Genomic DNA, 23,984 nt, shown 5'->3' with positions numbered 1-23,984 from the left:
TTGGTTGCAACCAATTTGGGATATAATACATGTTTTCCGTTGCACAGGGAGCTTGACATTATCCAGAGTGTGTCTCATGTTCTTTTAGTCCATCTGTGAGATTGACGGCTCTGCAGCTGATTTCAAGTGGGATCTTTCCTTTGATGTGGGCAAATGAAAGACAGTATTGGACATATGGTATGTAGTTTACTTAGTGTGGGTCCCAGTGATGACTTTCACGGCCACATAAACTAGAGCCGTGTAGTGTTGCTCACCAGTTCGTGGTGGCCTGTGACGTTCTCTGCTGTGATCATCGTTGGACAGGGACGGTGGATATGTGTACGGCAGAGGTTTAGCGGCAACATTCTCGTGAATTTGTATGAATGAACTCAGGGACATTCTCATTGATATGGCCGTCTGATCTCTAACAGGGACTTTTCCGGTATTGTGCGCGTCTGAACAGTGACTTTGACAGTTGAACTCCACAGTGAATTTTCCAGGGATGTGCTATTCTGAACTCAAACACTGACATTCCCTGTGATGTGCTCGTCTGAACTCGAATATTGACATTCCCTGTGATGTGCCCGTCTGAACTCGAATATTGAGTTTCCCTGTGATGTGCGCGTCTGAACTCGAATATTGAGTTTCCCTGTGACGTGCCTGTCTGAACTCGAATATTGACATTCCCTGTGATGTGCCCGTCTGAACTCGAATATTGACATTCCCTGTGCTGTGCCCGTCTGAACTCGAATATTGACATTCCCTGTGATGTGCCTGTCTGAACTTGAATATTGACATTCCCCGTGATGTGCCTGTCTGAACTCGAATATTGACATTCCCTGTGCTGTGCCCGTCTGAACTCGAATATTGACATTCCCTGTGATGTGCCCGTCTGAACTCGAATATTGACATCTCCCTGTGATGTGCCCGTCTGAACTCGAATATTGACTTTATCTGTGATGTGTCCGTCTGAACTCTAACATTGACTTTCCCTGAGAAGTATCATTCTGAAATCCAGCAGTGACGTCCCTTGTGATGTGCCCGTCTGAACTTCAACAATACCATTCCCTCTGATATGTGCCTGTCTGAACTCCATCCAACATTGATGTTCCCTCTGATATGTGCCTGTCTAAATTCCCTCCAACATTGATGTTCCCTCTGATATGTGCCTGTCTGAACTCCCTCCAACATTGATGTTCCCTCTGATATGTGCCTGTCTGAACTCCCTCCAACATTGATGTTCCCTCTGATATGTGCCTGTCTGAACTCCCTCCAACATTGATGTTCCCTCTGATATGTGCCTGTCTGAACTCCCTCCAACATTGATGTTCCCTCTGATATGTGCCTGTCTGAACTCCGACAGGGTTCAGCTGTGGAACTTGCCCAAAAGAACCCTAATTAACCCTTTATGAATATTTGACCATGAAAGCCATGGCGATGACGACTATTATCTGAAGCAGCGGTTTGAGTTCAGTCCAACGACTTTTTGGTTGCGAACTGACGATGTTCCGTGTTTGTGTTTATGCTGTTGACGTCAAGGGTGAGACAGGGAATGCCAACCTCCACATCATCCTCCACGACGACTTTGGCGAAGCATCAGAGAAGATTACTTTACACGACATCCTCAACGGCGACATGACGCCAGGGTGTGGACAGAGGTTTGAGACAGACATTAATGTCAAGAAGAGCCTGTCCAGCGTACTGCGGAGACTGGAATTGTGGCGGGACAAGGACAAGCAACTCACTCAGTGGTTTGTGGAGAAGTTAACAGTGAGTAGCGAACAGACGCAGTCCCTGTTCGTCTTCCCCGTGCTGAGATGGTTGAAGGCGGATACTCACCACCTGTTCAGGAACGCGGATATGTGTTGTCCACCTCAAGATGAACAGCTGCTGGAACAGAGGCAGTTTGAGCTGGAGGAGACGAGGCAAGTCTACATTGTCGGCGCAACGAATACGTCACTTCCGGTCAAGGTGCGTGTTTGGAACCAAAGCAACTATCAAACTAGAGAAGGTTCTCAGGTATGTTGAGGGGGGCACGGGTGGCCCAGTCGTCTAAGACGCCGCGATTCGCTGTGCAAAGTTGCGTCCCTTGGGCACGCCAGAAACCTATGATTGTGGGTTCGAATCCCGGTTCGCCCCGATTATGTTTCTAGGTTTGTCAGCACCATACCCGTGATCGTGGGTTTCACCGAAGTGGTAAACGTCTGAGACCTGCATCACTTTCCTTCCACATTAAGCTGAAACGTTGTGATATAACTGGAATGATGTTAAAAACGGCGTTAAACCCAACTCACTCACTCACTCAGGCAGGTTGGGCGTAGATACTGGACGTGGGTTCTTGCACCTCTCGGTATTATCACTGCTGTCACGTGTCAAATTGGGAGGACCGATGGCACGGTGTTTCCGCTGTATTTGATTTTATTATGTGTTTTAATTCAGGAGTTCTTTTAATGTCTGTTTTACTGTATATGCTTTTCACAGGCTGCAGAGGTGCCGGACGATGAAGTGTTTTCCAATGAATTCAAGGTAATCGAAAAAATAATCTGAACTTTTTCCGTTAAATGTGGTTCGTTACAAACACATATGCGCCTAAAAGTGTAGAAAAGAAATTGTTCATCCATAAATTCTTATCCTTTCTTAATACTCCAACTTCTAAATGCCTATCAAAGAAGTTAAACGATTCCACAGATTATACAACAGTTCAGGATCGAGAAAGTTCACATAGGTTCTCACACTCACTGACCTTCCATCACGTGGTCAAGTAACTTTCGGACATTCCCATACTACATTCCTTCGGTGTAACCCAATGCTTTACATACAAGAAGTTTTACAAAATAAAGTCATTATCTTGGATTTATTCGTATAAATATAGCTTCTACTATACGAGTGAGTGAGTGAGTGAGTGAGTGAGTATGGTTTTACGCCGCTTTCAGTAATATTCCAGCACTATCACGGCGGGGGACACCAGAAATGGGCTTAACACATGTCGGGAATCGAACCTCGGTCCTCGGCGTGACGAGCGAACACCAGGCTACCCGACCGCCCCACTACTACTATAAGGAAACCAAAGTAGTCATGTTCACAGTGGTTGGAATGAGACTGTCGTATGACATGCTGGAAACGACCTTTCGTTCACAGAATTCCCTTGACTTAGAGGGGGCGTTTGAGAAGCTGAACGACAGATTGACGTGTTGGAGTACGGACAGTTGGGGCAGCATCCGGGACATCACATGTCTCCATCAGTCACTGGGCATAGAGGAACCGCAGGTAGGAACAGTCAGTGGGCATAGAGAAACTACAGGTAGGAACAATCAGTGGGCATAGAGGAACCGCAGGTAGGAACAATCAGTGGGCATAGAGAAACTACAGGTAGGAACAATCAGTGGGCATAGAGGAACCACAGGTAGGAACAATCAGTGGGCATAGAGGAACTACAGGTAGGAACAATCAGTGGGCATAGAGGAACTACAGGTAGGAACAATCAGTGGGCATAGAGGAACCGCAGGTAGGAACAATCAGTGGGCATAGAGAAACTACAGGTAGGAACAATCAGTGGGCATAGAGGAACCGCAGGTAGGAACAGTCAGTGGGCATAGAGAAACTACAGGTAGGAACAGTCAGTGGGCATAGAGAAACTACAGGTAGGAACAGTCAGTGGGCATAGAGAAACTACAGGTAGGAACAGTCAGTGGGCATAGAGAAACTACAGGTAGGAACAGTCAGTGGGCATAGAGAAACTACAGGTAGGAACAATCAGTGGGCATAGAGAAACTACAGGTAGGAACAGTCAGTGGGCATAGAGAAACTACAGGTAGGAACAATCAGTGGGCATAGAGAAACTACAGGTAGGAACAATCAGTGGGCATAGAGAAACCGCAGGTAGGAACAATCAGTGGGCATAGAGAAACTACAGGTAGGAACAATCAGTGGGCATAGAGGAACTACAGGTAGGAACAGTCAGTGGGCATAGAGGAACTACAGGTAGGAACAATCAGTGGGCATAGAGGAACTACAGGTAGGAACAATCAGTGGGCATAGAGAAACTACAGGTAGGAACAATCACTGGGCATAGAGAAACCGCAGGTAGGAACAATCACTGGGCATAGAGAAACCGCAGGTAGGAACAATCACTGGGCATAGAGAGACCACAGGTAGGAACAATCACTGGGCATAGAGATGCCGCAGGTAGGACCAATCACTGGGCATAGAGAGACCACAGGTAGGAACAGTCACTGGGCATAGAGAAAGCGCAGGTAGGACCAATCACTTGGCATAGAGAAACCGCAGGTAGGACCAATCACTTGGCATAGAGGAACCGCAGGTAGGAACAGTCAGTGGGCATAGAGAAACCGCAGGTAGGAACAATCAGTGGGATTAGAGAAACCGCAGGTAGGAACAATCAGTGGGCATAGAGAAACCGCAGGTAGGAACAGTCAGTGGGCATAGAGGAACCGCAGGTAGGAACAATCAGTGGGCATAGAGAAACTACAGGTAGGAACAATCAGTGGGCATAGAGAAACTACAGGTAGGAACAATCAGTGGGCATAGAGAAACCGCAGGTAGGAACAATCAGTGGGCATAGAGAAACCGCAGGTAGGAACAGTCAGTGGGCATAGAGGAACCGCAGGTAGGAACAATCAGTGGGCATAGAGAAACTACAGGTAGGAACAGTCAGTGGGCATAGAGAAACTACAGGTAGGAACAATCAGTGGGCATAGAGAAACCGCAGGTAGGAGCAATCAGTGGGCATAGAGAAACCGCAGGTAGGAACAATCAGTGGGCATAGAGAAACTACAGGTAGGAACAATCAGTGGGCATAGAGGAACTACAGGTAGGAACAATCAGTGGGCATAGAGAAACCGCAGGTAGGAACAATCAGTGGGCATAGAGAGACCGCAGGTAGGAACTAGCGTAATGTAGTGTAGACTGTATATGTAATGCTCTATATCAGTGTTGTGCTCTGTGTAAGTGTTGTGCTCTGTCTTAGTGTTGTGCTCTGTGTAAGTGTTGTGCTCTGTGTAAGTGTTGTGCTCTGTCTTAGTGTTGTGCTCTGTGTAAGTGTTGTGCTCTGTGTAAGTGTTGTGCTCTGTCTTAGTGTTGTGCTCTGTGTAAGTGTTGTGCTCTGTGTAAGTGTTGTGCTCTGTCTTAGTGTTGTGCTCTGTGTAAGTGTTGTTCTCTGTGTCAGTGTTGTGCTCTGTGTAAGTGTTGTGCTCTGTGTAAGTGTTGTGCTCTGTGTAAGTGTTGTGCTCTGTGTAAGTGTTATGCTCTATATCAGTGTAATGCTCCGTGTAAGTGTTGTGCTCTGTGTAAGTGTTGTGCTCTGTGTAAGTGTTATGCTCTATATCAGTGTAATGCTCCGTGTAAGTGTTGTGCTCTGTGTAAGTGTTGTGCTCTGTGTAAGTGTTATGCTCTATATCAGTGTAATGCTCCGTGTAAGTGTTGTGCTCTGTGTAAGTGTTGTGCTCTGTGTAAGTGTTATGCTCTATATCAGTGTAATGCTCCGTGTAAGTGTTGTGCTCTGTGTAAGTGTTGTGCTCTGTGTAAGTGTTATGATCTGTGTAAGTGTTGTGCTCTGTGTAAGTGTTATGCTCTATATCAGTGTAATGCTCCGTGTAAGTGTTGTGCTCTGTGTAAGTGTTGTGCTCTGTGTAAGTGTTGTGCTCTGTGTAAGTGTTATGCTCTATATCAGTGTAATGCTCCGTGTAAGTGTTGTGCTCTGTCTTAGTGTTATGATCTGTGTAAGTGTTGTGCTCTGTGTAAGTGTTATGCTCTATATCAGTGTAATGCTCCGTGTAAGTGTTGTGCTCTGTGTAAGTGTTGTGCTCTGTGTAAGTGTTATGATCTGTGTAAGTGTTGTGCTCTGTGTAAGTGTTATGCTCTATATCAGTGTAATGCTCCGTGTAAGTGTTGTGCTCCGTGTAAGTGTTGTGCTCCGTGTAAGTGTTGTGCTCTGTGTAAGTGTTGTGCTCTGTGTAAGTGTTGTGCTCTGTGTAAGTGTTGTGCTCTGTGTAAGTGTTGTGCTCTGTGTAAGTGTTGTGCTCTTTGAAGTGTTGTGTGTAAGTGTTGTGCTCTGTGTAAGTGTTGTGCTCTGTGTAAGTGTTGTGCTCTGTGTAAGTGTTGTGCTCTGTGTAATTGTTTGGCTCTGTGTAAGTGTTGTGCTCTACAGCCGTGCCATGATCCGTGTCGCTGCAGGGAGTCACACACTGGCAGGAAGACTGGTACTTCGGTCAGCAGCGTCTCTCTGGCTGTGACCCCACATACATCCGTCTGTGCACCCAAATTCCGGACAAGTAAGTACTGACCACAAGGTAGTAGCAGTAGTAGTAGTAGTAGTAATATTACTATCATCAGCAGCAGTGATAGTAGTAGTAGCAGCGACAGCAAGTAGAAGTAGAAGTAGTAGTAGTAGTAGTAGTAGTAGTAGTAGTAGTAGTAGTAGTAGTAGTATCCTCTGACCAGTGGCTGTGTTCATTATTGTGGAAGCATCTTCCCGAGGCAAGAGAGTTAACTGACTTTAAAAGTCCAGTTTCCACTGGACTTTTATAGTCAGTTAACTCACTTGCCTCGGGAAGATGTTGTGGAAGGTGTCGGACCATGTTTACTCTGTTATCTCCCCTAGACTGGCTGTAACGGACCATGTTTACTCTGTTATCTCCCCTAGACTGGCTGTGACGGACCATGTTTACCCTGTTATCTCCCCTAGACTGGCTGTGTCGGACCATGTTTACTCTGTTATCTCCCCTAGACTGGCTGTGACGGACCATGTTTACTCTGTCATCTCCCCTAGACTGGCTGTAACGGACCATGTTTACTCTGTTATCTCCCCTAGACTGGCTGTAACGGACCATGTTTACTCTGTTATCTCCCCTAGACTGGCTGTAACGGACCATGTTTACTCTGTTACCTCCTCTAGACTGGCTGTGACGGACCATGTTTACCCTGTTATCTCCCCTAGACTGGCTGTGACGGACCATGTTTACTCTGTTATCTCCCCTAGACTGGCTGTAACGGACCATGTTTACTCTGTTATCTCCCCTAGACTGGCTGTGACGGACCATGTTTACTCTGTTATCTCCCCTAGACTGGCTGTGTCGGACCATGTTTACTCTGTTATCTCCCCTAGACTGTCTGTGATGGACCATGTTTACCCTGTTATCTCCCCTACACTGGCTGTGTCGGACCATGTTTACTCTGTTATCTCCCCTAGACTGGCTGTGTCGGACCATGTTTACTCTGTTATCTCCCCTAGACTGGCTGTGTCGGACCATGTTTACTCTGTTATCTCCCCTAGACTGGCTATGACGGACCATGTTTACTCTGTTATCTCCCCTACACTGGCTGTGACGGACCATGTTTACTCTGTTATCTCCCCTAGACTGGCTGTGTCGGACCATGTTTACTCTGTTATCTCCCCTAGACTGGCTGTGTCGGACCATGTTTACTCTGTTATCCCCCCTAGACTGGCTGTGACGGACCATGTTAACTCTGTTATCTCCCCTACACTGGCTGTGACGGACCATGTTTACCCTGTTATCTCCCCTAGATTGGCTGTGTCGGACCATGTTTACTCTGTTATCTCCCCTAGACTGGCTGTGACGGACCATGTTTACTCTGTTATCTCCCCTAGACTGGCTGTGTCGGACCATGTTTACTCTGTTATCTGCCCTAGACTGGCTGTGTCGGACCATGTTTACTCTGTTATCTCCCCTAGACTGGCTGTGACGGACCATGTTTACTCTGTTATCTCCCCTAGACTGTCTGTGATGGACCATGTTTACCCTGTTATCTCCCCTACACTGGCTGTGTCGGACCATGTTTACTCTGTTATCTCCCCTAGACTGGCTGTGTCGGACCATGTTTACTCTGTTATCTCCCCTAGACTGGCTGTGTCGGACCATGTTTACTCTGTTATCTCCCCTAGACTGGCTATGACGGACCATGTTTACTCTGTTATCTCCCCTACACTGGCTGTAACGGACCATGTTTACTCTGTTATCTCCCCTAGACTGGCTGTGTCGGACCATGTTTACTCTGTTATCTCCCCTAGACTGGCTGTGTCGGACCATGTTTACTCTGTTATCCCCCCTAGACTGGCTGTGACGGACCATGTTAACTCTGTTATCTCCCCTACACTGGCTGTGACGGACCATGTTTACTCTGTTATCTCCCCTAGACTGGCTGTGTCGGACCATGTTTACTCTGTTATCTCCCCTAGACTGGCTGTGACGGACCATGTTTACTCTGTTATCTCCCCTAGACTGGCTGTGTCGGACCATGTTTACTCTGTTATCTGCCCTAGACTGGCTGTGTCGGACCATGTTTACTCTGTTATCTCCCCTAGACTGGCTGTGACGGACCATGTTTACTCTGTTATCTCCCCTAGACTGGCTGTGTCGGACCATGTTTACTCTGTTATCTCCCCTAGACTGGCTGTGACGGACCATGTTTACTCTGTTATCTGCCCTAGACTGGCTGTGACGGACCATGTTTACTCTGTTATCTCCCCTAGACTGGCTGTGACGGACCATGTTTACCCTGTTATCTCCCCTACACTGGCTGTGTCGGACCATGTTTACTCTGTTATCTCCCCTAGACTGGCTGTAACGGACCATGTTTACTCTGTTATCTCCCCTACACTGGCTGTGACGGACCATGTTTACTCTGTTATCTCCCCTAGACTGGCTGTGTCGGACCATGTTTACTCTGTTATCTCCCCTAGACTGGCTGTGACGGACCATGTTTACTCTGTTATCTCCCCTAGACTGGCTGTGTCGGACCATGTTTACTCTGTTATCTGCCCTAGACTGGCTGTGTCGGACCATGTTTACTCTGTTATCTCCCCTAGACTGGCTGTGACGGACCATGTTTACTCTGTTATCTCCCCTAGACTGGCTGTGTCGGACCATGTTTACTCTGTTATCTCCCCTAGACTGGCTGTGACGGACCATGTTTACTCTGTTATCTGCCCTAGACTGGCTGTGACGGACCATGTTTACTCTGTTATCTCCCCTAGACTGGCTGTGACGGACCATGTTTACCCTGTTATCTCCCCTACACTGGCTGTGTCGGACCATGTTTACTCTGTTATCTCCCCTAGACTGGCTGTAACGGACCATGTTTACTCTGTTATCTCCCCTAGACTGGCTGTGTCGGACCATGTTTACTCTGTTATCTCCCCTAGACTGGCTGTGACGGACCATGTTTACTCTGTTATCTCCCCTACACTGGCTGTGACGGACCATGTTTACTCTGTTATCTCCCCTAGACTGGCCTAGTCGGACCATGTTTACTCTGTTATCTCCCCTAGACTGGCTGTGTCGGACCATGTTTACTCTGTTATCTCCCCTAGACTGGCTCTGACGGACCATGTTTACCCTGTTATCTCCCCTAGACTGGCTGTGTCGGACCATGTTTACTCTGTTATCTCCCCTAGACCGGCTGTGACGGACCATGTTTACTCTGTTATCTCCCCTAGACTGGCTGTGACGGACCATGTTTACTCTGTTATCTCCCCTAGACTGGCTGTAACGGACCATGTTTACTCTGTATCTCCCCTAGACTGGCTGTGACGGACCATGTTTACTCTGTTATCTCCCCTAGACTGGCTGTCACGGACCATGTTTACTCTGTTATCTCCTCTAGACTGGCTGTGTCGGACCATGTTTACTCTGTTATCTGCCCTAGACTGGCTGTGTCGGACCATGTTTACTCTGTTATCTCCCCTAGACTGGCTGTGTCGGACCATGTTTACTCTGTTATCTGCCCTAGACTGGCTGTGTCGGACCATGTTTACTCTGTTATCTCCCCTAGACTGGCTGTGCCGGACCATGTTTACTCTGTTATCTCCCCTAGACTGGCTGTGACGGAAAGAATGCTGCTCCCTATGTTGGAGAACCAGGATCTTGACCGTGTCGTCGGCGAGAAGAGGCTCTTCATCATCGACCATTTCATCCTTCACCATCTTCAGCAGTACAATGGACGTGTGGTCAGTGCCATGGCTGAATACCTGATACTGGAATAAATGTCTACTATTTCAGCTGTATCGGATTTATTAAAAACTTATGTTACTTATGTTATTGTGAATAAGAAATTGTGTGAAGAAAACTGTTCAGCAATTTGTTCCATCTTCCCAATTCAAGGGCTTAAACTGACTATAAACGTCCAGTTTCCGGGCTTTTATTTTAAGGGTAACGCTATTTTTCAGGGCATTATCATTTGCAGAAGCCCGAGGTCTTCCATTATCTGAAAAGACCGCGGGCTTCTGCAAATGGCAATGCCCTGAAAAATAGCCTTACCGTTATTATAGCTAAAATGGATTGAATATGTTATCAAATAAAAAGAAAAAACAATATCGGTTTTGAAACATTTACTGCAATCAACACGAATGTCACTGACCCACGTTTACAAATATGGCTGACACGCTGTGATGTAACTGGAATACTGCTCAGAGCGGCGTTAAACTCAACTCACTTACTATTGCATTGCAAATGATTCCTTGTACGGTTTGTGTTCGCAGGTGTGTGCCCCCATTGCCTTGTTCTTCCTCAACTCAGCGAGACAGCTTGTTCCGATCGCCATACAACTGTTCCAAGACCCGGGGCTCAGGAACCCTGTAAGTGGAGTGAGTGAGTGAGTGAGTTTGGTGTAGCGCCGCCACCACTATTGTAGTTGTTTCAGCGCGTCAGCTTTGTGAAGCAAGAACTCGACGCAGACCGTCGACGTATGGAACTTAGGTGATGCCTACAAGCCATTGTGGTGACAGACAGCCAGCAAGGCAGACACACAGTCATACAGACAGCCAGCCAGCCAGCAAGGCAGCCAACCAGCCAAACAGCCAGCCAGCCAGACAGCCAGCCATACAGACAGACAGCCAGACAGCCAGCCATACAGACAGCCAGCCAGCAAGGCAGCCAGACAGCCAGCCAGCCAGACATACAGTCATACAGACAGACAGCCAGCCAGCCAGCCAGACAGTCATACAGCCAGCCAGCCAGACAGCCAGCCATACAGACAGACAGCCAGACAGACAGCCAGCCATACAGACAGCCAGCCAGCAAGGCAGCCAGCCAGCCAGCCAGCCAGACAGACAGTCATACAGACAGACAGCCAGCCAGCCAGCCAGACAGTCATACAGCCAGCCAGCCAGACAGACAGTCATACAGACAGACAGCCAGACAGACAGTCATACAATCAGCCAGACAGACAGTCATACAGACAGACAGCCAGCCAGCCAGCAAGGCAGCCAAACAGCCAGCCAGACAGTCATACAGACAGCCAGCCAGCCATACAGACAGACAGTCATACAGACAGACAGCCAGCCAGCAAGGCAGCCAACCAGCCAAACAGCCAGCCAGCCAGACAGCCAGCCATACAGACAGACAGCCAGCAAGGCAGCCAGACAGCCAGCCAGATAGTCATACAGCCAGCCAGCCAGACAGACAGTCATACAGACAGACAGCCAGCCAGCCAGCAAGGCAGCCAAACAGCCAGCCAGACAGTCATACAGACAGCCAGCCAGCCATACAGACAGACAGTCATACAGACAGCCAGTCATACAGACAGACAGCCACTAAGGCAGCCAGACAGCCAGCCAGACAGTCATACAGACAGCCAGCCATACAGACAGACAACCAGCAAGGCAGCCAAACAGCCAGACAGACAGTCATACAGCCAGACATCCAGACATCCAGACAACCAGCAAGGCAGCCAAACAGCCAGCAAGGCAGCCAAACAGCCAGCCAGCCAGCCATACAGACAGACAGCCGGCAAGGCAGCCAAACAGCCAGACAGACAGACAGAGGATAGACAGACAGACAACCAGCAAGGCAGCTAGACAGCCAAACAGTCATACAGACAGACAGACAACCAGCAAGGCAGCCAAACAGCCAGCCATACAGACAGCCAGACAGATAGCAAGGCAGCCAAACAGCCAGACAACCAGACATACAGACAGACAGAGGATAGACAGACAGACAACCAGCAAGGCAGCCAAACAGACAGACAGACAGACAGACAGACAGCAAGGCAGCCAAACAGCCAGCCATACAGACAGACAAGCAGTATGAGCTGACGTTTCCAATCGCAGAAAGTTAAACCTAGTAACATCGAACTCATGATACATCATTAAGGCTAGCGGACAAGGGTCTCGTCGGCGACTGCCACAAGCTTATCAGCTCTCCGCTGAGCTGATGACCTATGTACGAGGGGTTCCAATAAGTTTCCGGCCTCCATAAATAATTTGCGATTTATATAAAAACTGTTTTACTTATTTTTCAACGTAATATCCCTTGGCCTCAGTGCACTTGTTCCACCGTTTCTCCAGCATATTTAACCCGTCAGAAAACCACTGTTTGTCGCTTGACCCTAAAAACTCCTCTACAGCAGTGATGACTTCCTCATTTGTCCCAAATCTTCGGCCCCTGAGTACAGATTTGAGTTTAGGGAAGAGGAAGAAGTCAGAGGGGGCCAGATCTGGAGAATAGGCAGGGTGAGGCATGATCAGGCAGGATCCTGAAGCCACATTCATGTGCAGTGCTCACTGCTACTTGGGCGGTGTGAACTGGTGCGTTGTCCTGGAGGAGCCAGACACCTCGGCTTAGTTTACCTCTGCGCTTTGCTTTGATTTCATTTCGCAATCTGCGCAATTCATCTGCATAATAAGCACCGTAAATGGTGGAACCCTTCTGTAGATAATCTATCATGAAAGATGTGCTTTTGAACTTTTTGGGTGTTAGTGACGTCACATGCTTCCATTGCATGCTCTGACTTTTTGTCTCTGGGTCAAAATGATGAACCCAGGTTTCATCCTGAGTAACAATATGAGCCATGAAAGCACGTGGATCTCTCCGAAAATCATCCAGAAGCTGTTGACTAATCATGACCCTCTGACGTTTTTGTTCTTCAGTCAACATTCTGGGCACCCAACGGGCAGACACCTTGTTCATGTGTAAATGTTCATGGATTATTCGTTCCACTGATGTTTTACTAATGTCATGTGCAGTAGCTAACTGTCTAACAGTTACTCGTCTGTCCTGAATTATTGTATCAAGAACAGCTGCAACTTCATCTTGGGTAGTCACTTCACAAGGGAGACCAGACCGTGGTTCGTCTTCAGTGCTGCGTCTGCCCCTTGTAAATTCAGCACACCACTGTTTGACCGTACTATACGAAGGAGCATTGTCACCTAATGTTTGTACCATGTCATCATGAATTTGCTTTGGCGTTAACATTTTTAAATGTAGATACTTAATAACGACTCTACATTCGGTCTTCTCCATTTTTTCCAAATGTGAGGGGGTCATGCTGTTTGATAGCAATTTATAGGAACTTGTAGCACGTGGGATTCATGTTTTGCATGTCATCCACGTGCAGAGATACTGTTCCAGCAACAGGTGCAGTTTGGTTGAGTTTGGGCTATCCGTTCATGTTGAGGCCGGAAACTTATAGGACACCCCTCGTAGTCTTATATCTTTACTAGATAAAGATTATATCTTAACTTAACCGTCTCCAGGTTTCACTGTATTTGATAATAAACTGGGCGGCAAAAGAAAGTATAGGTCGAGCTCCATGATCGATAAAAAAATAACAAGAAGAGGTTTTGTTGTGAATTATAATATAATCTAGGGAGGGGTAACAAGTGATTGATCAACCACAGTTTGAATGAAATTGTGCAATCACAGGTAATGTAAGCTCAAGGTAAACAATGGTGGGGTAAGAGATTTCATTTTCAAAAGTTGTCTGAAATGTCAACAAAACATTGCCTGTACCGTTGAATCAGCCTGGCTACTGTCAATGGTGTACAACCAAACCTTCTGGCAATTTGGACCTGTGTTGCCCCCATTTCGGCCATACCGATGGCCCTCTCACTCTGTTCCAGTGACAGTCGTGGCATTTCTTTGTATGCTTTCATCACGTGTGGTTATACCCTGCAGACGAACGCATAACATGCACGTGTAGTTTATGCCATAGGCGGGAAACCTGTTTCACCATTTTTTGTCACCGCACGAGCGCCGTCAAAGGTGGCGCGTTCCTGTGAGGTGTTTTTGGTAACTGTTCTAGGCAGTCATAATCCCAATACCCACTTTCCACTAGTTATCGCTGTTTTTAGGAAAATTACAAATTGCCAACCTATACTTTCTTTTGCCGCTTAGTTTATATCAGTTGGTTGGTCTCCGAAAACTTCACATAATGAATATTGGACTTTTAGGTGTTTTTCCCAACCGACCCCGGTGGTGTGTGGAGTCTGGCCAAGCAGTGGTTTAACAACGCTGAAGCTCAGATCCACCAGGCCTTAACCCACTACAGTAAGTTGGGGTTCACTCCGCTAGGCAATACTTCAGTTGTATTACTGCGTGTTAGTGACGCAGGTAGTTGTCTGATGTCTGATGAAGATGTCTGATGTAGATGTCTGATGTTTGATGTAGATGTTTGATGTCTGTTTGATGTCTGATGAAGATGTCTGATGTCTGATGTAGATGTCTGATGTTTGATGAAGATGTCTGATGTAGATGTCTGATGTTTGATGTATATGTATGATGTATGATGTTGGATGTAGATGTCTGATATAGATGCCTGATGTATTATGTAGATGTCTGATGTTTGATGTAGATGTCTGATGTCTGATGTTTAATGTAGATGTCTGATGTCTGCTGTTTGATGTAGATGTCTGGTGTCTGATGTAGATGCGTGATGTCTGATGTAGATATCTGATGTCCGACGCAGATGGTTACCACCACGAAAGATTGTGAGATTATGATAGACTTGTACGTCGCTAGGATTTGAACTCAGTGGTCACGGCTAACTGACGCGAGTCTGCAGAGCCTTTGACCACTCGGCGACCCCCTAGTGAGTCTCGGCCAGGTGAGCCCGGACCTGCTTGTCGTAAGAGGCTCGCTGACTTGGTTGATGCATGTCATCGCATCGTATCACTATGTCAATCAGTGAAATGTCTGGCCCAGACTCGATTATTTACAGACCGCCGTCATTTAGCTGGAACATTGCTGATTGCGGCGTTAAACAACAAACAAACAAACAAAACTTCCGGGTCTTCCGGAAGTTTCCGTGTTGTGTCCGAGAGACACTTTCTGTCGACTGGAATGTTGTAACAAACAGTGCCACCAGTGGCAGATCCGGGACTACACAATTCCATTCTTCAACATCTTGTTCTCAATGTGAATATTTTTAATCTTTTTAAAAACTGTTCATCAATTAAATTGTGAACCATTGTTGCTGGTATTTTCAGCTGTGTGTCACTCACTGATGGAAGGCATTTGTGTCATGACGCACCGCCACCTGGCGGAGAACCACCCCATCTTCAAACTCCTCACACCGCACTTCCACCAACTCCTCGCCAGCAACAAGTAAGTGGAGAAACCACTGAATCATCTTCAAATATATACCGTAAAGGTCCGATTAAATTTTCAAATACCATACAATGTATATGAAGCATTACACGTAGTGCATGAAGCAATACACAATAATGAGTGAGCGAGTGAGATTGGTGTGCGGTTTTGGGTGAGTTAACAGACTTTTAAAGTCCAGTTTCACCCCTTGCCGAACTAGCCTGGAATTCCTGGGCGCAATCGTTGCGCCACCAGTGTTTATTACGAGTTACGTCCCTTCTAAACCTCCCCTATGGACCAATCAGATTCCACCTCTCGTATCACTTGCATTTGTTTCAAACGAAATGGCGGCGCCCAGTCAAGACGATCTGATCGATAATCAAGATCTATCTTGTGACAAAACGGGTCTTACATCGCAAAGTGCATCAAATCACGTGGGCACCTTGATTAAAACCATGAAAAGATTTGGAAAATACATGTTGACAACGAGTTGGCAGTGCACATGTTTTGCAAATCCTGCAATTGACCGAAATCTGCACGACAGTTTACGAACCGGTTTTCGATTTCGGTGTGCGATTTTGATTGGACAATATGCATAGACTCGTTAGTCCAGCCAAAATGTAACTCCATAATACCAGCCTAGTTCGGCAAGGGTGGAAACTGGACTTTTATAGTCAGTTAACTCTCTTGCCTCCGGAAGATGTGAGTGTGTGATTGATTGATTGATTGATATCATGGGTGTGGATTTCAATGTGGGACTGAAGAAACCAATGAGACTATTACCCTTCTGTGTATTTCTTAACTTCTTACCAAAATACAAATGTCAGCTATATATAACATGCAATCTACTGTTAATAATCAAACAGTCAAACGTTTTTGCGTCCCCCGGGACTCGCAATGTAGAATATGTTTTACGCAGCTGTTAGCAATATTCCAGCAATATCATGGGGGGGGGGGGGCTTCAGACATTGTACGCATGTCGGGAATCGAACTCGGGCCTTCCGCGTGACGAGCGAACGCCCGGGTTCGATTCCCGACATGGGTACAATGTGTGAAGTCCATTTTTGGTGTCCCCCGCCGTGATATTGCTGGAATATTGCTAAAAGCGGCGTAAGGTCCCTGTGCCTTATACTTGTCGCAATACCCGACTGACGAAAATCGGACGTGAAGAATGCATGAATTGACTTTAGTGCTCTTGCTGTCACCCGTTGGTTTGCATGCACCATATTAAATTGTGATGACTTACTGGTTGCATGAAGTACTGGTGACCTACATTGACCAAGGGATACGATATATGTTGACGAATTCCTCTTTATCGTGATGAAAAAAATCTTATGTCGTGTTCTTGTCTGTCATGGCAGGTTGTGTAGAGAGCAGATCCTGCAGCCTGGCGGACCGATGGACGCTGTGCTGAGCTGTGGGGCTGGGGGGATGAACACCATCATTAGGAGGGGGTAAATGTCCCAGACTCACATTAATAGAAAGCGAAACGTGATAAAAACATGTTGATGTGATGACATTGAATAATTATTTAATTACGTGCACAATCAATCAACTAACCGGATTAGCAAGTATCCGGATTAAAGATGTCTGGTATGAGTTAAAGCAACGTTCCAAAAAGTGTGTCTGGATTTACGTGCACGGTAAACACATGCAAGATTTAAACATGTTTAGGAATGTCTGTATATCCTATAAAGAATGCACATTTAGTATGTTCTATTTAAGCACGTTTAGCTTCTAAGCTCATAAAATGAGCTCTAGTCTCCCAGCCTAAACACCACCTAAACACAACATCCCCATTATCTAAACACGTTTAGAATGTTTAAATGAAATGAATATAACATATATTGAATTAGATGAGCAAATCCAATTCACAACCACTTGCATCACATATACTTGCTTATTTACAACGAACTTGGTACAACATTATTAAAACAAATGTACAAATAAACCAAGCTAAGTTGATGGTGAGTAGGAAAATTGACATTTATTACCGCAACAGTCTACGTAGGAATGTTGGAAGCGTGAAGGATTACACATGAAGAGTTTGCGGGGTCGAATCCCGCCGAGGTTTTAAAAGGGTTTTGTTCATATATGAGTTGTTGCAGTATGAATTATAATATTTCTATCATACAGAAAACGGTGGTGAAGGTAAGGTGAGGTGAAATGGGGTTTAACGTCGCGTCCAAGATTATTGTGTGTGTTTGTGTGGCTGCTTGTACTAGTCCGGACTGATGCCGATTTATAGTGCTAGCTCACTGAGATACCATGCCGCAGTTTAACATGAATACCCCACTCGGACACAGTATACTGACTCCGAGCCGACCAGTCCTTGTTTTAGCCCCTTAATGCCGAGCGCCAGACAGGGTAACAAGAAGTACCATCTTTTAACGTCTTTTGGTATGACGTGGCCGGAGATCGGACCCCGGACTTTCCGCTCTCCGGGCGGACGCTCTACCACTAGACCACGGAGGCGAACCCTACAGAAAACGGAAGCTGACAATGAAAGTATATATGATTACTACACTACACCATCAACTACACCGCCACATTTCTATATCCCCAATAATCGCTGAAAAAACATGTAGAAAACGCCCCTCTTTATTATTATTATTATTAGTAGTAGTAGTAGTAGTAGTAGTCGTAGTATATAATGAATTTGAGGGTGAGGGTGAGGGGGAGAGTACATTTAGACCCTACTAAACACAATTCGAAAAATGTTTAGACCCTATGCACAATATAATTATAGGACAAGGAACGTATTTAGGTTTAAGTTTAGGTTCACATTTGTAAACACATTTGTTTACAGTATGTGTCCCTGTATATTCTGGTATATTAACAAATATAAATATAAATATCGATATATTTGATATTTAATGAACGACCCAATGTGATACCATTCGTCTAAGGCGAAGCGTTCCTTAGACGTGCCAGAAACCTTTTTTCGATTTTGAGTTCGAATCCCAGGTTCGCCCAGATTATGTTTCTAGGTTAGTCAGCACCATACCCGTGCTCGTGGGTTTCACCGAAGTGGTAAACGTCTGAGACCTGCATCACTTCAGACTTTCCTCCACGTTAAGCTGATACGCCGTGATATAACTGGAATACTGTTCCAAATAGGAATACCGTCAAAATCAACTCACTCACTCACTTATCAACCTGAAGTTCTCTACTTACTTTCAGACTTCCGCTCTGGAGAATGGATGTCGAGGGCAGTTTACCTGAAGATTTAAAAGCGCGAGGGGTAAGGAGACATTAATTCATATTTACGTACACTGGTAAGGTTAGTAACCAATATTTTGCGGGAACTGAACGTGACTTTTTGATATTTTAGATACATGGCGCTGTTTAAACAGCCGGCGTACATACCGAGCTAAGAAACCTAAGCAATCGCTCTTCACGTCGATGATATATGGATATAAAGCGTGACGCCCATTTTTGATGCACCCTGATGTGATATGGCTAGATTATCGACAAAAACGGCGTAATACCTACCAAGTCACTTTGACGAGAATATACTCATGTTATATATTGTAAGCATAAGTATTGATATACCTGATGATGTTTCAGGTCTTTGACAACAATGTCCTCCCTGGCTACTACTACAGGGACGACGGTCTCCTCGTCTACAACGCCATCGTCGCTTACATCACGAAGTACATCAACCTCTACTATGGTGGGTGTATTGTCGGGCAGCCCTGAGTTGCGTCCCTTAGGCTATTATCGTTGGTTCGAATCCCAGTTCGCACTGATTATGTTTCTATTATTCGATATGGTTTGTCAACAGCTGCCCCTGCTAATGTGGTAAACGTCTAAGACCTGCATCACCTCGGGGTGTCCTCACAGATACTCATAGATATAAACATGTATTATATTATGCAAAGTTTTTAACATACACCTTGGCGGAAAACCAGCCACTTTCGACATTCGATTCCAAGTTAAGCCTGATAATTTGGGGTATTAACTTCAGTAGCTAAAAAGTTTCAAATCCTAAGCCAATCATATGCCTCTTTTTGTTGAAACCTCCTTGCATTATTGCAGCTAACATAGTTTGATATGATAAATCTGCCCTTTTCTTTTTATTATATAATACAACTACTGACTTCATTTGTGGCCAGTACCTATTTAAATGGACCTGAAAGAAACCCAGTATTGACCTCAAACTTCGTCCTCTGTCTATAATGTTTTTTTCGGGTCCATAAAAAAGGCATGTACCTCATATAATTATTTTTTTTTTATATTATTGTCTCTTGGAAAGGGCATCGGGGTAAGCAACTTTCAAATAGACGTATATATTTTCTTTTTCCAGAATATGAAGAAAAGATCGGAGAAGATTTTGAACTTCAGTCTTGGGCATCAGAGCTGACGAAATCCCGGGAAGATGGGGGCTTAGGAATAAACGTGTGTTTATACAAAATTCTTGAATGCATAGTAAACATCCGTCAGTCTGAGATAATACGTTCAGGGAGTGTACTTTATACGTACATATATCATGTATACCAGTTCAGGTATAGTTATGTTAAACAAAGCAACGAATCCAGGCATTCTACATTTGTAGACTCATGTTAGCGTTTCCCGCTTCCTCTGTTACGACCCACGAAAAATAAATCATGTCTTCATGTTCTTCGGACTTCATTAGCTGCAACTGATCTGGCGCTTATCAGAGTCACAGCTCTTAGCTGCAACTGATCTGGCGCTTATCAGAGTCGCAGCTCTTAGCTGCAACTGATCTGGCGCTTATCAGAGTCACAGCTCTTAGCTGCAACTGATCTGGCGCTTATCAGAGTCACAGCTCTTAGCTGCAACTGATCTGGCGCTTATCAGAGTCACAGCTCTTAGCTGCAACTGATCTGGCGCTTATCAGAGTCGCAGCTCTTAGCTGCAACTGATCTGGCGCTTATCAGAGTCACAGCTCTTAGCTGCAACTGATCTGGCCTGAAACCCCTACCCCCGACCCAGACATATTTAGAGGCCGGTTCTTCATTGAGGAAGTAATTATAATCGCAGTATTGTCTCTAATGTCCATGATCTGTCTGTGCAGGGCGTCCCGGGTGAAGGTCGAATTTCAACCTACGAACACCTGGTCAAGGTCACGGCGAGCGTCATCTTCACGTGCACAGCTGGCCACGCAGCCGTGGGGGATCGCACTACACGCGACCAGTACGCCTTCCCCCCTGCATACCCAACCTTTATGAGAGGGGCACCGCCTTCGGAGAAGGTGGGAATAATGACCTGTCGGACATAGATAGTCCCCAGTACAGACCTAGTGTTGTAGGAAGTGATTGCATGTGTACAGGGAGGACAATGTGGCGGTGATGCATACTGAGATGGATGGCCAACTCTCAACGTTGATCCGAATTCTGTTTGATTGTTTGTTGTTTAACGTTACACGCAGCAATATTCCAGCTACATGACGGCAGTCTGATAATCTAGTCTGGACCAAACAATCCACTGATTGACATCATGAGTACGATCTACGCAATTGGGATACGATGACACGCATCAACCAAGTCAGCGAGCCTGACCACCCGATCCCGTTAGTCGCCTTTTACGACAAGCATAGTCGCCTTTTACGGCAAGTATGGGTTACTGAAGACCTATTCTACCCCGGATCTTCACGGGCCTATATCGACATTAGGGCGATGCATGAACAGTATGTAGTATTTGAACACCGTCATCTTCAGGGTGAGGTCGCCTTGAGGATAAAGCGTTCGCTCGTCACGCTGACGGCCCGGGTTCGATTCCCCACTTCGGTACAGTGTGAACTCCATTTCTGGTGTCCCCCGCCGTCATATTGCTGGAATATTGCTGCAAGCGGCTTAAAACCATACTCACTCACACACTTTAATCGAAATGGCTGCTACCCCGATATGACCACGCGACCTGTCCTGCATGTATCTTGTCTAACGGCCTTAGCTTATATCAATACAGTAAACTACGGTTATAACGAACTCAAATGGGCCACTAGTTTTAGTTCGTTATAACCGTAGTTCGTTATAAGCATATACACAATATCGATACGGCAAATGGTCGGGATCAAAAATTAAGTTCGTAATATCCGTTAGTTCGTTATAAGCGTGTTCGTTATAAACGTATTTTACGTATCTCCAGTTGAATACCGAGAGTCGAATGCAGCAAGTTTAATTGTTCGTGTCCTGTGTATGCAAACACTGGTTCTTATTTCAATTACCATTCTGATAATTACATATGTTGCAGAAAAGGCCAAACCGCAGGCATATTATTTTGGCGTTATGTCTTCAGGGGGATCGAGAGGAGGAGGACATGCTACAGACGCTACCAGACCAGCACCTGTCTGCACTAGCCTCCGTTCTGGCCTCGAACCTGTGCGGCGTGCCAACATCGCGACTAGGAGAACCTCGTCTGCAGTATATCTCGGACCCTTCTGCCATAGATATATGTCTCAGGTGAGCTGTGTTTACAAAAAATATATTTTCTGTCAGAAGATTCCCCTGTACCTGATTCATGACATGACGTCAGGGCCGATTGCCTGTCACCGGACCAATCACTGGCTTGCCTGGTCCAAACTCGATAGCCGTGTTTTACAGGGCACCGTTCATATATAGAGAACCCACCTATGGTTTCCGATTCAGAATTGGTTCCCAGTAACTAAAGCTTTCCATACAAATAGAATGGCATTTTTTAATTTATTAGAAGGAAAAAGTAGTTCAAATAAAGTTTATTGTGTTTAAATCCATTCACAGAGGCAGTTATGGTATCTGCTCATCTACGTAATACACCTCATCTACCCCCCCCCCCCCCCCCCCCCCAATATTTGTGTGACAAATTGTTTTAAGATATAACTTTGTATCATGCATATGATGTTTATCAACTTGTTCTTGTCGCTATATGGCTAAAATAATGCCGATGCGACGATAAATTTTAATTCACTTAATCACCAATGTTCACCCACAGGAGGAAACAACATTTCAATGGGTAGTTCGATTATTAGTTCTTGGTTATTAGTTGGTGTTCCATTCCCCACGTTGAGTTGCAGTGCGTTAAGTTATTAGTCACTCAATACACAATTACAAGAACATCGTCTTAGCCGAAAAGTGATGACATATAAAATTTAGCAATATCCCCGAAGGTTTAATATTCTACTAGCCTTTAGAACACTTTTAACATTAACAAAACTGGTCCAGGCAAGCGAGGTAGTGCTAATTTCCAACGCTGCTATTGATGCAGTGTAGAATTGTTATTGATATTGATATAAATTATTGTGATAAGTCTATTCTTGGCTTTTTGTTTTTCCATCAAGGTTTCAAGAAGAACTGGAAGAGGCAAGTTATCTGATCAACTGGCGCAACAAGAAGCGTGTCTGTCCGTACACGTGTTTGAACCCCAAGTCTATTCCAAACACACCGTTCTCGTAACACCTGGTTTAAGTTGCTCCAACTCGCTCCTGCCTCTACACGTGTCTGGATATCAAGACTTACCCAACACATCCTTCTCGGAACGCTGGCCATTAGATACAGCCATGCACTAACTCGCTCCTGCCTCGACAGGGTCACGTGCAACTATGTCCGTATCACGTGAATAAGTAAACATGTCATCTGTAACGTGAATCCTGTTAATCTGGAACCTTGAAAGCAACAGACGGGGTAAACGAGTCTCAGTGAAAGAGAAATATGAATCATAATAGACTCAATAATTTCTCAAGTTTTAGATATGTTCTAATGAGGGGTACCCCTCCAACTCCCAATGTAGAAATGATCAACACCTTGAAGAAAGCGAGGACCGCCAGTCTGTTGCTAAGGTGATGCAATGAAACATGAAAGCGTTGCCATTGTTAGGTTTTAGATAATTGAAATCATCTCATTTTCGTTTTCTTGTTCATTCAGGAACCATAAACTGTCTTCAATAATAACTGCTTCCTAATGTATGGAGCCTGTGTGATACACATGGGGCGCATATGTGATCCATTCATCTAAGGCGCCGCAATTAGCTGTGCAGAGTTGCGTCCCTTAGGCACGCAAGAAACCTATGATTGTGGATTCGAAACTGGGTTCACCGCGATTATGATATAACTTGAATACTGTTATAAGCGGCGTTAAACCCAACTCACTCACTCACTCACTATGATACATATGACTACTCTGTGTATGAGTACATTAAAACTCATGAAACAACTGTTTCGATTTTTTGTCAATATTTTAACAGGATTTGAAGAAAGTTGCAGGAACGCCAAATTTGTGAAAAGCATTATGAAGCAACGCATCATAGATTCTGTATGAGAATCGTGCTGATATGTATTTACCTACCTGTCCTGATGATGACTGGCACTATCACCAAACCGATGATATTCTTATTAGCTTTCTGAAGAACAACAGTTTCTACCGCCGTTTACATTACTCACACGTAACACATGTCGCATTCTTCCTTGACCCTCCTGGGGCGGTCGGGTAGCCTAGTTGCTAAAGCGTTCGTCCGTCACGCCGAAGACCCGGGTGCCATTCCCGACCTGGGTACAATGTGTGGAGCCCATTTCTGGTGTCCCCCGCCGTGATATTGCTGGAATATTGCTAAAACGGTGTAGAACCATACTCACTCACTCACTCCTTGACCCTCTTGCGCAAAACGATCTTATCTCAAAAATCGCAAAAATCGCGATCATTGGTCTCCATTCACAGAGGGACTGTAGCG

General features: G+C 45.5%; 1 protein-coding gene across 2 annotated transcripts; it reads left to right on the top strand.

The window, feature by feature from the left end:
• LOC124111845 (allene oxide synthase-lipoxygenase protein-like) lies at window positions 1–23,465 on the top strand. 2 transcript variants are annotated; one of them, XM_046471700.2, is made up of 15 exons: window positions 1–1,950; window positions 2,461–2,505; window positions 3,118–3,246; window positions 6,172–6,269; window positions 9,832–9,964; window positions 10,496–10,591; window positions 14,186–14,282; window positions 15,221–15,338; window positions 16,682–16,774; window positions 18,504–18,564; window positions 18,891–18,996; window positions 19,630–19,721; window positions 20,362–20,538; window positions 21,537–21,745; window positions 22,600–23,465. In XM_046471700.2, the coding sequence occupies exons 1-15, from the start codon at window positions 1,483–1,485 to the stop codon at window positions 22,712–22,714; spliced, it is 2,037 nt and encodes a 678-aa protein (XP_046327656.2). In that variant the 5' UTR covers window positions 1–1,482; the 3' UTR covers window positions 22,715–23,465. The 2 variants fall into 2 exon arrangements, with proteins under 2 accessions (XP_046327656.2, XP_046327657.2); XM_046471701.2 differs by having other exon boundaries at window positions 4–1,950; window positions 21,582–21,745.
• Window positions 23,466–23,984: the final 519 nt, after the last annotated feature.

Source organism: Haliotis rufescens, unplaced genomic scaffold, assembly GCF_023055435.1.
Source record: "Haliotis rufescens isolate VD_foot unplaced genomic scaffold, xgHalRufe1.0.p SCAF_5, whole genome shotgun sequence".
NCBI classification, from domain to species: Eukaryota; Metazoa; Mollusca; class Gastropoda; order Lepetellida; family Haliotidae; genus Haliotis; species Haliotis rufescens.
This window is presented reverse-complemented; position numbering and strand designations above follow the sequence as displayed.